This window comes from Labeo rohita, unplaced genomic scaffold, assembly GCF_022985175.1.
Source record: "Labeo rohita strain BAU-BD-2019 unplaced genomic scaffold, IGBB_LRoh.1.0 scaffold_1398, whole genome shotgun sequence".
Classification (NCBI taxonomy): Eukaryota; Metazoa; Chordata; class Actinopteri; order Cypriniformes; family Cyprinidae; genus Labeo; species Labeo rohita.
Window position 1 is genome coordinate 1 of NW_026127558.1, and position 15,109 is coordinate 15,109.

Sequence of the window (15,109 nt, forward strand, 5' to 3'; positions counted from 1 at the left end):
TTCACTGGTCAGTCTTTCACTAATAGACTATATCCATATTTTTGCCCCTTTCCTAATGATACTAGTAAAGATTCAGCACCAATGATCATCTCACCTGGTAATTTTGAATTTACAACCCAGATATGAAATACAGCTCTTTATTTTCATTGTTTTTGACACATGTTCATCTGAAAGGAGTATATAATGTGTGCAGCTGCTGTTAGTCAAACAAGAAAATGTTACGTTGTTACTAGTGTTTTCCATCTGTTTTTTTTTTTTTTTTAGCATAGAAAATCTGCTATTATTATGCATAATCTGCAAAATTCTACAAAAGATAAAAGTGTAAATGTTTGCACAGTTTGAGAATTACCTGTAAGTTTCTGCCTAATTGATTAAAACATGACTGAAAGAATATGAATAGACATCAGAGCAAAAAGTTTTACATGTTTTACATATTTCCGTGCTATTGACCCAAAAAAACTTTTACCATAGTGCTTAATTTGTAAACTAATGCATGCTGAAGTTTGCATCACATATCTCTTTATGTGTGGCCTTTCTGATGTAATAAACTTGCTTGGTAGCTCTGGTACATACAGCATTGCACTTACTACATGGAGTGGTCCGGCATATCCACCTGTTTCCAAGGGGAGCTACTGTAAAAAAGAACGTAGGTACAACTTCTGGTGAGGCAGCAGTAGTAGTATACCAATGGTATTTTTCGGATCATCATTTACTTTGTAAAGTTGCAAACCTTTATGAGGGATGTCATTACGGTGCTGCTCAAAGTTGTGCTCCTACATTGTTAGCAAGTTTAGAACTTTGGATCGCTAAATCTTGAATTACTGTTGACTTGATGTGACATTTGAACCGAGGCATCACAGCTGGTGTTAAAGGAGAAGTCCACTTCCAGAACAAAAATTAACAGATAATATACTCACCCCTTGGCATCCAAGATGTTCATGTCTTTCTTTCTTCAGAAGAAACAATTTCAGGATTTTTCTCCATATAGTGGACTTCTATGGTGCCCCGAGTTTGAACTTCCAAAATGCAGTTTAAATGCGGCTTCAAACGATCCCAAATGCAGTTGTAAAAGATCCCAGCCAAGGAAGAAGGGTCTTATCTAGCGAAAAGACCAGTTATTTTCATAAAAATAATACAATTTATATATTTTTAATGTTAAATGCTCGTCTTGTCTCTCTCTGTCTGGACTTTTTTTTTTTTGTTTGTCGAAAAACTCCCATCTCATGTTCTCCCTCAACTTTAAAATCATCCTACACTGCTGTTTTGCCTTTTTTGTTAAGGGTGTTTGATCTTCTTTGCATGTTCACTTTGCAAAGACTGGGTCGGTACTTCTGCAGCGATGTAGGAATTTTTTTAAATGATTTTTGAGTTTTTGGACATACCCTAACTGTTTAATGAAATTAACCAATCATTTCGCTAGATAAGACCCTTCTTCCTCGGATGGGATTGTTTACAACCGCATTTGGGATCGTTTGAAGCCGCAGTTAAACTGCATTTTGGAAGTTCAAAATCGGGGCACCATATCAGTCCATTGTATGGAGAAAAATCCTGAAATGTTTCTCTTAAAAAACAATTTCTTCACGGCTGAAGACAGAAAGACATGAACATCTTGGATGACAAGGGGGTGAGTATTATCTGTAAATATTTGTCCTGGAATTGGACTTCTCCTTTAAGGGGTGTGCCAGGTGAAGCCTTAATTCCAAAAATTACACATTATTTCAGGAAAATTAAATATTTGCCATATGCACTTGATGTGTACATTATTCTTCTATTACAGAACATCATATAAATATTCATACTAGCATTTAATGCCACAGTTTAATGGGTAAAACAATTTATTAGAAACTTATATTTGAATGAATGAGTGTCACTTCCCGCATGTTTACTTCAAACCGGAAGACGCTCCCACTTTTGACGCAAGGCCTCATGGTGTCATGAATCCTGTCCGGTCTGCCCGCCACCAGAGGTCACCTGTGCATCTCACTGACATTTCACATCACACTGACTGTTGCACTGCAACCCGGACTACATTCCCCATCATCCAATGCGCTGATTACTCGCATACATGTATCCAATCAGACGCTCTATATAAGCCTCGGACTTCCCCTTGCTACTCGCCAAATATTGGAGTATTGGATTGTATTGTGTTAGCATCTTTACGGAGTTGTTCCCTAGTTCCCTAGTTTAGCATTCTTGCCTTGTTTCCTCGTTTTGTCTGTGTCACCGCCTGCCCTGTGGATCTCTTGCTCGTTTATCGGAATACCCTTTTGCCTTTCCCCCTAGATTAAGTTCGCCGTTCATCAACTCTTGCCTGCTTTATGAACTACTCTTGTGTCTTGCTCCTCGTATACCTGTTTGCCACTGTCTGACCCTGCCTGTTTTGACCATGTCTTTGTCTAACTTAAATAAAGCTTTGCATTTGGATCCGCCCGCTTTACGTCTCCCTCGCTCTGTTACACATGGGGCGTAGGAAACTTGTGGATATATGTCGTGCTAGCTCCATCTGCACTGAACTGGGGTGTGTTTCCCAAAACCAACTATTGTCGCAAGTTCCGTTGTTACCAATATAGTTCAATGGACCTAACCACCATAGTCAGCTAACAATGCTTCTGGAAAACACACCTCTGGTTGATTATCTGATTGTGCTCCTCCTGAACCTTGTAAGACATTATATAAAAGGACAGGGTCAAAGTCTGAATTGTTTCAGAAGGGGAGCCTACTGATGGACAACAGACTTTAATACCCTTATTGTATTTTTAAAAAACAACCAAAATCCTAACTGAAGCACTCTAAGACACGTGATATTCACTCACAGGTAAGTTTTGGAAATATATAAAATATATATATCTATTTTTTTAATGTTCGTTGTTAAGTCTAGTTTAGACAGACTAAACAGCATTAAAGAACTGCATTTTGTGGGTTAGATGAGTAAATTAAATTTTATTAACTCAATATTTTGATGATGTGGTCATGAATTCTTTTGACTTCTAAAAATGCAAAACTTATTTGGTATAATTGAACTCAGCTTTTTGTAAATGATGGTTAAAAGCTGTATAAGAGAGTAAATATAATCTGTTTTTCATCCATAAATTAAATTTATTAAGTGCTTACATTAATATGTAAAATCATAATAAATGGTAACGATAAAATGTTACAAATAGAGTGGTTTTAGTGTTAAAGTGAGACTGGTTGTTAGTAAAAAACAGTTGAAATTGACAGTAAACTATTAGCTCACTTTACTGACATTGCAATATACTGTGCCAGCAGTCCTGTAAAACTCACTTTGAGCCTTATCAAAGAGTCTTGAATTTAAAGAAACAAACAGATAGACCCCGTGGGGAATATAAATGACTACATATGTCAGAAAAACAAGAGACCTCTGGGGCTGTTCTGTAAAGATGATCAGACATATTTGTGTGTGTGTTTTTGGCATTTATGGGGACCACAAGACTTACAGCACTGCTCCTTAAAGAGAAGAAGACACAAGTTACTAACAAAACAATAAACTTGCTTCAGTAACCTGGATTAAAATATGTCAACAAGATCTTTTGTCAGAAAATGAAAAATAACAAATCCATGTTGAGTGTTAAAATGTCTGTGTTCATGTCTCTTTATAGACTCATTTGATGAAGACACAGAAATTCCCCTTTTGCAAATAAAGCGAAAATGAACTGAGAAGTGTTGATTGCGATATTAAATTTAGATCTGTTAATGATGCATCATATTTTACACCAATGTGCATTATAACCAACTGCACAGGATTCTGTTAAGCTTATGAATGGAATGGCCAATCAGAGGCGTTCATATTAGTCACCACTGAAACGCTGGACCCCCTAAAAATATAATTACAAGTGACTTGTGTGTGTATTGTAAATAATACAATGGACATATACTTAAAATAACTGTGTAAGTAGTAAAACGATATAAACGCGAAAAAAATGTTTTAAGTTCAGAAATGTTTTATGTCCCCCCTCCCTTTCCTAATAGTGGTTTGGTCCACTGTCTGCTTTCCCCTTCTTTACTATAAACACACAAGTCCCGTGGGAGCAGTGTTGCCAAGACTGCGGTAGAAGCGACTCCAATAACGTCATATTTAGTCCCTGAAATACGATTTTACCAGGGATACCCCGACAAAAAAAACGTTTATTTTATTCTCCGGAACGCGATTTAACGGGACCCCCCTGGAAACGCCATTGGGCTAGTTTTGGGCTAGTTTTGATTAGCAATTGGGCAGGTTTTGATGTGAAAACCTGGCAATCCTGCGTGGGAGAGCGCAAAGTTCCATAATAGTTGCGTGTAAGTATCTTAGGCACGGCGATAATGTTCTTTGATAATGTGTTCTTTTGAAAATGTCTTTGTTATTCACTGTTTAAATACATGTGGAAATGTAAGCATTAATATTAACTTTAATTTACAGTGTTGCTATTACATTGTGATCGCGTTAAACATGTTTTTCTGTTAATCTATTAGTCTGCATTTACATTGATAATTCACATCTATACTGACAAATTATTTGTCAAACTTCACAATTTTGAAAGTGAATCCCATATGGGATGAGGGATGGATTTATACAGTATGTCACTCTCAGAACTCCGGTACAGTGCCACTGGTCCTCACAGTAGCACAAGAAAAAAAAATTCATATTCGGAAGCCTAAAAAAGCGTGCAAATAGCGCTTCCTTTAACATTACTAAAAAGCTGTTCCATTATTATCAGTGAATCTCTTATTTACTTTGTGTATACAGGTGATACAGGGTCAAAGTCCGATGGGAGCAAACAACAGACTATAATGCTTAAAGCTTTAACAAAATAACCAAAATCCTAATTGTATTATAATACATGTGATATTCACTCACAGGTAAGTTATATATATATAATCTATCAAGATTGCATTAATTTAATCAAAAATACAGAAAAAAAAAATAATACCAATAATACTTCAAAATGTTATTACAATATAAAATAATTTTTTTTTTTTTTTTTTTTATATATACTTTAAAATATAATTTATTCCTGTGATGCAAAGCTGAATTTTCAGTAGTTGTTACTCCAGTCTTAGGTGTCACATGATCTTTCAGAAATCATTCTAATATGCTGATTTATTATTAGAATTATCAATGTTGGAAACAGTTGTGGTGCTAAATATTTTCTGGAAATGTGATTATTTTTTTCAGGATTCTTTGATGAATAACAAGTTAAAAAGAACAGCATTGATCAGCACTGATAATGAATCAGTATATTAGAACGATTTCTGAAAGATCATGAAACAGAATACTGGAGTAATGATTTGAAAAAAAATCAGATTTGATCACAGAAATAAATTGTTTCATCTTTCTAATGTTTGTCGAGTCTAGTTTAGTGGGATGATGAGAATTTAATTAACTGAATATTTTGATGACGTATGCACTTTTAGAAATGCATAACACTTATTTGGAATCATTTAACTCAGCTTTCTGTTTATAAGTTAAGATCTGCATACAAGGGTGAATATGATCTGTTGTACATTCATAATATTAATTTGTGGAGTGCTTACATATTAACAATAAAACATTACAAATAGAGTGGTTTAAGTGTACAGTGATACAATGATCAGCTTGGCGTTAAACTAGTATGTTTTTTTTTTAAACTACCCTTTGTTATTTTTTTTTTTATTTTCAAACTTTTTTGGGTGCCAATTATCCATGGACCCTCTAATTTGTTTCTCTCTCCTTAATGGTTAAGATAAGTTGTAGTAATCAAAAAGTGTCTTATTAATTGAAATCATAAAACTAAAATACTTGTATTTGTTAAAATACAATTGAACAAATTTAACAGTAATTACATTTTACAGCCCAATCAAATCCATTTGTTTTGTTCTCCATTTCTGATTTATTGTTATGAAATTCATTGTTTTCTTTTTTAATTTTTCTGAATTCCATTTTAATGGTTTAATTACATTTTTAGTAATGAAAAAGCATGTCTAATTGAATTCATAAATCTTTAACAATCTAATTGTTTTATTTATTTATTTATTTATTTTTTTGTATTACAATGTTTGTTTTTTATAAAACCGTTTAATTTTAATTTCTTTACCAAAACGGTGCCAGACAATTATTTATTAATTACAATATTAATCTGATATGAACATTCCACTTGTCAATGTCTTTTTGATGGATGTTTAACATTACCCTCATCCCCTTAGTCTCATGATTTTTGTTTTACAAAATTACTGTTCCTACGAAGATTTATATTAAATTGTTATTTGTTTGTATCGTATCTCGTTTCCCGTCTCATCCATCCAGCACAACCGTAACACCACTTAACTTAAGTTAAATAACTCTTATTTTTATAGTTTGTCATGAAGGCCTTTGAGTTTGTGTATATGCTATGATGATTTTTTTTTTTTTTTTTTTCTCAAATGAATTGGTGAAATGCTGGTAAAGTGAATTTTCACAGATACTAGTTTGTATAATTTAATTAATCACTTTAATTAAGTGCACAGCCCTACTTTTAATTTATTCATCCTAAATTTTTCCAAATTTGTGACACTCTGTGTTTAGTAAATTACATTTTATGACTGGAATCCAAATTATAGAAATGTTATGATGTGAAATGAAATATGTCCTGTGACTTTTTTCTGAAAGGCCTAAAGAAAAAAATGGCAGAAAAAAATCTAGCACGAAAACACAGACACAGTAAGGATACCCCACCATGTAAGTCAGTTACTAAAAATATTATTGAATAAAGCAAATCATAAAAAGAGCTGTAAAATCTACACATCACTGTACAGATATAATATTATTTGTGTATTATCAGACATGACCTGAAGGTGATACATTTTTATTATTCCTCTTGTTTTCAGCTATGTCATCTTCCAGTGGTCCTCTGACTGAGGAGCTTAAATGTTCAGTATGTCTGGATGTGTTCAAGGACCCAGTCAGCACTCCATGTGGACACAACTTCTGTAAGAGCTGCTTGAACCAGTGCTGGGAAAAGAGTGAGAACTGCATCTGTCCATTGTGTAAAGAAATATTCAGCAAACGACCCGACCTCAAACTCAACACAGCACTTAGACAGGTTGTGCAGCTCTATGAGAAAAAGTTTACTCTGAGTAAATCTAAAGTTCTCTGTGACATCTGTGATGACACAAAGATGAAAGCCCTGAAGTCCTGTCTGGTGTGTCAGACATCTTACTGTGAAAAACACCTGGAGCCTCATCAGAGAGTCCTCAGCTTCAAGAAACACAAACTAATGGACCCTGTAGAGAATATAAAGGACTATATATGTCAGAAACACGAGAGACCTCTGGATCTGTTCTGTAGAGATGATCAGATGCGCGTATGTGTGTTTTGCACTGATGGAGACCATAGGACTCACAAAACTGTTACTCTAGAGGAGGAGAGTAAAGAGAAGAAGGCATGATATACTAACAATATTAAAACTTATTCCAATAATCAAATTAAATACTGCAACTAGATCTTTTGGAAAATGCTGATGTGATTAAATGAGTCTTCTGTCTGTAGGCTCAGCTGATGAAGACACAGAAAGATGTGCAGCAGATGATCCTGGACAGAATCAGGAAGATTCAAGACATTGAATACTTTGCAGAACGCAGAAAAGTGAGTTGAAGATGTTCACACTTTAATTTGATACTGTAAATTAAGGTAATTAATTAAGAATATAACTGTATTTCAGAAAAGCACAGAGCGAGAGAAAGCAGCTAATGTTGAGCTCTTCAGAGATCTGATCCGCTCAATTGAGAGCTGTCAGGCTGAGCTGCTGGAGATGATGGCGAAGAAGCAGAAAGCAGCACAGAAACAAGATAAAAAGCTCATTCAAGAGCTGCAGCAGGAAATCACTGAGCTCAAGATGAGAAACACTGATGTGGATCATCTCTTACACACTGAGGATCACCTCCACCTCCTACAGGTCAGTGTCTCTCTGTCTGCTCACATCACAGGACAACACTCACACTCCTCATGCTGAGGGATTTCTCCTCTCTCCTGCTGTAGATTGATCCATCCCTGTACAGAGCTCCAGACCCCAGGAACTGGTCTGAGATCAGTATGAACACTGATGTGAGTGTGGAGACTCTGAGGAGAGCTCTGACTCAACTGCAGGAAACTCTAGATGAGAAACTCTGTCAATCCGGTAGGTCAATATCAAATACAGCACAAAGATTGATAGATGCTATTGTTAGAATTTGTAAAATGATGCATAAGACACATACAATGGTCTTGAACACAAAAAAATTAAAATCTTTTTGTTTTATGGTTGTTTGACTTCACAGTGTTGAGTAAGATGCAGCAATATGCAGGTACAATATGTGATTTTTACTCTTCATGTACATAGTATAGTGATAGTTTACATTTATTCTATGAAACACTTTGGGATATGGAGATCTTTGTTAAAATGTAATTCATATGATCTGTTTTCTCTTTCAGTGGATGTGACTCTGGATCCTGATACAGCTCATCCATATCTCATCCTGTCTAATGATGGAAAAAAAGTGAGACATGGTGACATTAAGCATGAACTCCCAGATTACCCAGAGCGGTTTAATTACAGTGTCTGTGTCCTGGGAAAAAAGGGATTCTTGTCAGGTAGATTTTATTTTGAAGTGCAGCTGAAGAGAAAGACTAAGTGGGATTTAGGAGTGGCCAGAGAATCTATTAACAGGAAGGGACAGATCACAGTGAGTCCTCCGTATGGATTCTGGTCTCTGGCACTGAGGAATGGGAATGAATACTGCGCTTGTGATGATCCCGCTGTCTCTCTGTCTCTGAGCGTTAAACCGCAGAAGGTGGGGGTGTTTGTGGATTATGAGGAGGGTCTGGTCTCCTTCTATGATGTGGAGTCCAGATCTCATATCCACTCTTTCACTGGACAGTCTTTCACTAATAGACTATATCCATATTTTTGCCCCTTTCCTAATGATACCGATAAAGATTCAGCACCAATGATCATCTCACCTGGTAATTTTGAATTTACAACCCAAATATGAAATACAGCTCTTTATTTTTATTGTTTATGACATGTTCATCTGAAAGGAGTATATAATGTGTGCAGCTGCTGTTAGACAAAAAAGAAAATGTTACTATTATAGTGTTTTCCATCTACTTTTTAGCTTAGAAAATCTGCTATTATTATGCATAATCTGCAAAATTTTACAAAAACAATAAAAATGTAAATGTTTGCACAGTTTGAGAATGTCCTGTAAGTTTCTGCCTAATTATTGGATCAGTAAGATTACACCAGAATATGAATATGAAGTTCAGACATTAGAGCAAAAACTTTTACAACCATCCCAACTTATTTTACTGGAATTGGAAAAACATACATAAACATACAAATTCACTGCACCTTCCAGCTCGAGTGGACACTAACGGCAAAAAACATCAACTTTTATTATTGTTTACACATTATATGATTACAAGAGCATATTATCGTCAAATTTTCGTGTTATGGACCCAAAAACGCTTTACCCATAGTGCTTCGTTTGTAAACTAATGCATGCTGAGATTTGCATCACACAACTCCTTAAGTGTGGCTTTTCTGACGTAGTAAACTTGCTCGGTAGCTCTGGTACACACAGCATTGCACTTACTACACGAAGAGGTCCAGCATAGCCTATACGAGGCGCGAAATACGTAACGACAAAAGACATCCTGATAGAAGAAAGTTAAAATGGCTTGGTTGATTTAGATATTTATCCAACGTTTGTTTTGGTTAACACTATCGGTTAGGTTTATTGTAGGTGGTACAGAACTCTCAAATGTGATACTACAACATGGGAGGAGCTACTGTGTAAGAGCACTGCAGGTGAGAGCTTCCGGGAAAATGAAACTGATAAACAACAGTCTAAAAGCTTTAAGCTTTTTAAGAAACAATATTTTTCTAAGACATTCAAAAATGTAGGTGACACATACTCACATGTACATAACGGACTTGTAAGAAAAAATATATTCTAACACGTTTATGATTTAAGTAGGCCTATAACTAAAATAAACTCTTGTGTGCAAACCAGGTTAAAACATACGTTAAGCATTCAGCTAATTTAATAGTGTCAAAATTTTAGTGCTGTTAAGATTCTAAAGTTCTAAGTTTAAGATATGATTGTAACGCGTTAAGAAACAGGAAGTGTATGTGAACAACAGAACACAGTGGCATCCACACGTCATGGATTAATATCATTCCAAACAATAAGTTCCATATAATCAACTGAATTGAATTCATCGACATTTTAGAAATGCAAAACATTTATTTAGACAATTTTACAAGGGTTTTCACATTCAAGATGTGCTTGCATTAATATGTACGCTAAATCCATAATAAATAAAATGTAGACGTTAAAATGTAAAATACAGGAATTTGGCTTTTATTTGCAGTTGATCACCGGCTTTAAAATATCATTACGCTGACTTAATTTGAAAAACAAAATTAAAATAAAGTGATGAACATATTTCATGCTGTGTTTTGTTACCTTTTCCTGCAAAGCCATAAAGAGAGTAGTTGCTGAATATTTACCGGCATCACCAAGTCCAACCTAGACCAGGAGACAACGAATGGATGAACCTTAATGTAAGTTAATAACCAAGAATGTCTGCATATTTTATACCAGTGGTTCCCAAACTTTTTCTGCCGGGCCCCCCTTTTGCATAATAAAAAAATTCAAGCCCCACGCATTTACACATAAACATAAACACAACTTCAGAAGGATTTATTTGAAACATAATAATTAAAATTCAGTGTGTGACAACTTACTGAAAGAAACTAAACAAGGAACTAACCACTTTTAGAGTAGAAACATTAAAAGTAAAGCATGCAGCTTTACTATGTACTATTTTTTTGTACTATGTAATAGCATTCATTGTTTTTTAAACAGATTTTCTCTTTCTTCTCTTTGTTGTAGTTGTGATCTATGAAGTAGATTCATCATCTACTTTACGTTTACCTGGCACTTGTTGTCTTTTCAAAAACTTGTCCATGCTTAGAGCGGAACTGCTATGCGTCATTCATTCATAATTTTTTTGGGCTAACGGCAGTTCTCATTTCTGATATCAATTGCACCATCTAGTGGTCTGTTATTTTGCGACAAAAACCGCTACAACTAACAATATGGGATTATTTTTGTGCCAATAAGAATGAACGTAACTTTGTAAAACTGAACGTAACTTTCCAAGAAACGATCAAAAATATGCCACTGCAAAAGAAGAAAAACACAATGAAAATGAAAAAAATGAACTCAGTCGCACGAATTTAACATGCTCTTCAAATATGCTTCATTCTTTGTTAATGATTTTCAAAGAATCGTTTTCGCGAATCATGGATTCTGAATGCGTTGCCACAGCTTTCGCTTACGCTTCGCAAATTTTCGTTTGCTGTTTTGGCACAAACCTCTCGTGGGGGCGGGCTTAACAGCGATCTACTCTGATTGGCTAATGAGCTTTTGATGGACAGTTGCTCTCTGACCTGGAATCACAGACGGTGGCGTCAGTGGCGCGCATATTGCGGTGTGCAATACATCGTGCTTTGTTTATATTAAGTATTAATGTTATTAGTATTTCACCTACGGTCGTCTCTTAGTTTCTAAAGATGAGCTCCCAGGAGAGACACGGAGCGGCATCATCTTCCACCTCAGCTTGTCGCTCAGGACAGCTTGAAGTAAGTTCCTGTTGCTAAAGTAACGTTAATCAATAACATCGATAAAAGTTTTATTCATGTACAGTGTGCAACAGTTCTGATAGTTTCTATAAACAAAGCACGATGTATTGCACACCGCAACAACTTTCCAATATGTGCGCCACTGACGTCACCGTCTGTGCTTCCATTTCAGAGAGCAACTGTCCATCAAAAGCTCATTAGCCAATCAGAGTAGATCGCTGTTAAGCCCGCCCCCACGAGAGGTTTGTGCCAAAACAGCAAACGAAAATTTGCGAAGCGTAAGCGAAAGCTGTGGCAACGCATTCAGAATCCATGATTCGCGAAAACGATTCTTTGAAAATCATTAACAAAGAATGAAGCATATTTGAAGAGCATGTTAATTTCGTGCGACTGAGTTCATTTTTTCATTTTCATTGTGTTTTTCTTCTTTTGCAGTGGCATATTTTTGATGGTTTCTTGGAAAGTTACGTTCAGTTTTATAAAGTTACGTTCATTCTTATTGGCACAAAAATAATTCCATATAATAACAGACAGCTGCAGCGGGTACTGCAAGTCGTCTTGAGGTAATAAAATATGATGAAATTCATATTTTGTGTTAAATTATGTACATATGTGGCAAGTAGCCGTATAATAAGCAAGGTAATTTCACAGTGGGGTCTTGTATCACCCTTAAAATGTTTTTTTTTTTTTTTTTTTTTTTTTTAACATAAAAATCTAGGGATGTACCGAAATGAAAATTCTTGGCTGAAGCTGAAACTGCTTTGTAATAATTATTTATTATTTTATTAATTAATATAGTCATTTTGTAAGACTTTTTTAATTTAACTCAATAATATTAATGATACTGAATTAAAAAAATCACAAGCCAATAAAATAACCACGTTTATTGAAAGTAACAATAAAATTGGACAGAAAATATATGAATATTAAATCTCAATATATTATTTTATTCAGCTCTATGAAACAGAATTAGATATAACTTTTTTGACTAATTATCAAAATAATGTATAGTCCTACAAAGCTATCAGAGCATGTGAGCAGAGCATACCATCAGTTACAATTCACATGCTGTATATAATGTGTTTTTGTACACTTACACAGCATAAAACACCTGATACAAGGTCAAAGTCTGATGTTGCCCAGAAAATATGGGAGGATCTGTGAAAACTGGAAGTCAGTGAGAGGTTCAGTAAAATGCAAAATAATAAACAACACTTTTAATATGTCTTAAAAACAACAACAACCAGCTCCTTAATTGAAGTATTCTAGTGAATATGTTAACAAATGATATTCATTCGCAGGTGAGTTATGTTAATTTTATATTGTTAAGTCATATGGTTGTAGAAGGATTTATGTCTAACTACAATGAGATGGCAAAACTAAGTTAAAGCATGAATTAAATACTTTTATCAAAAGTATGCTATTTGTTTGGTTGTAAGGATGTTGGTGGTCTACCAGTTTATTGCTCATTTGTTTGAATAATGCTGGTTAATGTATACATTTACGTTTTGCTTTTGTTTTTTATAAAAGCTACCCCAGTTACCGTCTTGTTAAATATAATAAACAATACACTTCTTCAGAAAGATATCAGGAGCATATGTGTTGTGACATTTTGCTGAAAACGCTTAAAGAAAAGAAGAGCAATGTCAGAATCTTTACCAAAATCATCAAAACTAATACAGACGAGGAGACAGAGTATGGATAATACACCTGTAGGTAAGTCAATATCCAAAAGAATAAATAAAATAAATAGCAGTAATAATAACAATTATTTAAAAGAAAAAGTGTTCCTTTTGTTTGTATAATATTGATTGCATATTATCTATTATGTGCAGACATAATCTGATATATATTCATCATTTTTCTTGTTTTCAGCTATGTCATCCTCCAGTGGTCCTCTGTCCAAGTGCATCTGTCCAATTTGTAATGAAAAGTTCAGTAAAAGACCCGGCCTCAAGATCAACACAACACTTAAACAGCTTGTGCAGCTTTTTCATGAAAAGTTCAGTCTGAGTAAATCTGAAGTTCTCTGTGATATTTGCCATGATGTAAAGATGAAAGCCCTCGAGTCCTGTCTGGTGTGTCAGACCTCTTACTGTGAAACTCACCTGGAGCCTCATCACAGAGTCTTGAGTTTAAAAAAAACACAAACTGATGCACCCTGTGAAGAATATAAAGGACTATATATGTCAGAAACACGAGAGACCTCTGGAGCTGTTCTTTAGAGATGATCAGACGTATGTGTGTGTGTTTTGCACTGATGGAGACCACAAGACTCACAACACCGTTCCTCTAGAGGAGAAGAGTAAAGAGAAAAAGGCACGGGTTACTAACAATGTTAAAGTTCCCCTAATATGCTATTTGAAAGGTTTATAATATGGTTTTGGAAGTCCCCAACAACAGGTTAACATGCATGCAAGGTCAAAACACTTTAATTTTCTTATAATATGCATTTAATAGGCATTCACGGGCCGAGCCGAGCCCCCTCAAATGACTTACTGCGCACCCCCTTTCCATCCTCTTCCCTCCTTTTTTGAAAGCGAAAGTGAAACCAAAAAAACAGCTCGCATAAGAAAGTGATTGATTATCCATTATGTAGGCATTTCTATATTAATATACACAATATTAATATTTTACATTGTAATCCTTTCGTTTTTAATATTTGGCATGTTATTGTGTGCTGCTGCGCCACCCTGTATGTAATAAGCAGAATGTATGTGCACTGTGCACCTGCCTATAGGCATATAAAAATATTGCATAAAATTTAAAGGCATAATGTTAATTCATCTTTCCTTTTGAATGTTTTCTTTTTTCATAATTATATAAAGTAATAAAAAGTCAAATGTCTTCAATTAGAAAAATTATTAGACTTTAATGAGTAAATATTATAAATATTTTAATATTATAAAAAATACTATAAATATCAAATATTTTTCTTTCTTTCTTCACCTGTAAAAGAAAAATCACATTGTATTGTAAATTCGACTTGCTGATTCAAACACTCAAATGAATTCATACAGTATCTGAACAGTATCTGAAGTGCTTCTAGAACTGATGTTGCTTGTAAACTCACAATTGAAAAAAATGACTATAATATTATAGTATTAAAATTTGTATTATAAAATGGATAGTTTTCTACTAACCACCAGACCGCGCTGTTTTTGACAGACTCGAAGCTTTGAATCTTTTCCCGAAATAGTCGGAAAATGTCAGTGCTTCACGAGGCTTCATTTGCCCATCACTGCTGTCAACTGTTGAATGAATGAGTGTCACTTCCCGCATGTTTACTTCAAAATGGAAGACGCTCCTACTTTTGATGCAAGACCTCATGGGGCACAGGAAACTTGTGGATATATGTCGTGCTGCTAGCTCCACCTGTGCTGAACTGGGGTGCGTTTCCCAAAACCAACTATGGTCGCAAGTCCTGTCGTTGCCAGTAGGGTCAATGGACCTAACCACCAGAGTTA

General features: G+C 35.0%; 1 protein-coding gene across 2 annotated transcripts; it reads left to right on the plus strand.

The window, feature by feature from the left end:
• The first annotated feature begins 6,385 nt into the window (after window positions 1–6,385).
• Window positions 6,386–9,318, plus strand: LOC127158215 (E3 ubiquitin-protein ligase TRIM39-like). 2 transcript variants are annotated; one of them, XM_051101365.1, is made up of 7 exons: window positions 6,386–6,691; window positions 6,841–7,394; window positions 7,502–7,597; window positions 7,656–7,907; window positions 7,991–8,129; window positions 8,269–8,295; window positions 8,423–9,318. In XM_051101365.1, the coding sequence occupies exons 1-7, from the start codon at window positions 6,598–6,600 to the stop codon at window positions 8,980–8,982; spliced, it is 1,722 nt and encodes a 573-aa protein (XP_050957322.1). In that variant the 5' UTR covers window positions 6,386–6,597; the 3' UTR covers window positions 8,983–9,318. The 2 variants fall into 2 exon arrangements, with proteins under 2 accessions (XP_050957322.1, XP_050957323.1); XM_051101366.1 differs by having other exon boundaries at window positions 7,674–7,907.
• The last annotated feature ends 5,791 nt before the right edge of the window (window positions 9,319–15,109 follow it).

Excerpts from the sequence above, each read along its gene's own strand:
- LOC127158215 (XM_051101365.1), top strand. The coding sequence starts at position 6,598 with ATGTCCTGTGACTTTTTTCTGAAAGGCCTAAAGAAAAAAATGGCAGAA. Across the intron at positions 7,598-7,655 it reads ACTTTGCAGAACGCAGAAAA|AATATAACTGTATTTCAGAA; the intron begins GTGAGTTGAAGA and ends TAATTAATTAAG. Across the intron at positions 8,296-8,422 it reads TAAGATGCAGCAATATGCAG|TGGATGTGACTCTGGATCCT; the intron begins GTACAATATGTG and ends TTTCTCTTTCAG.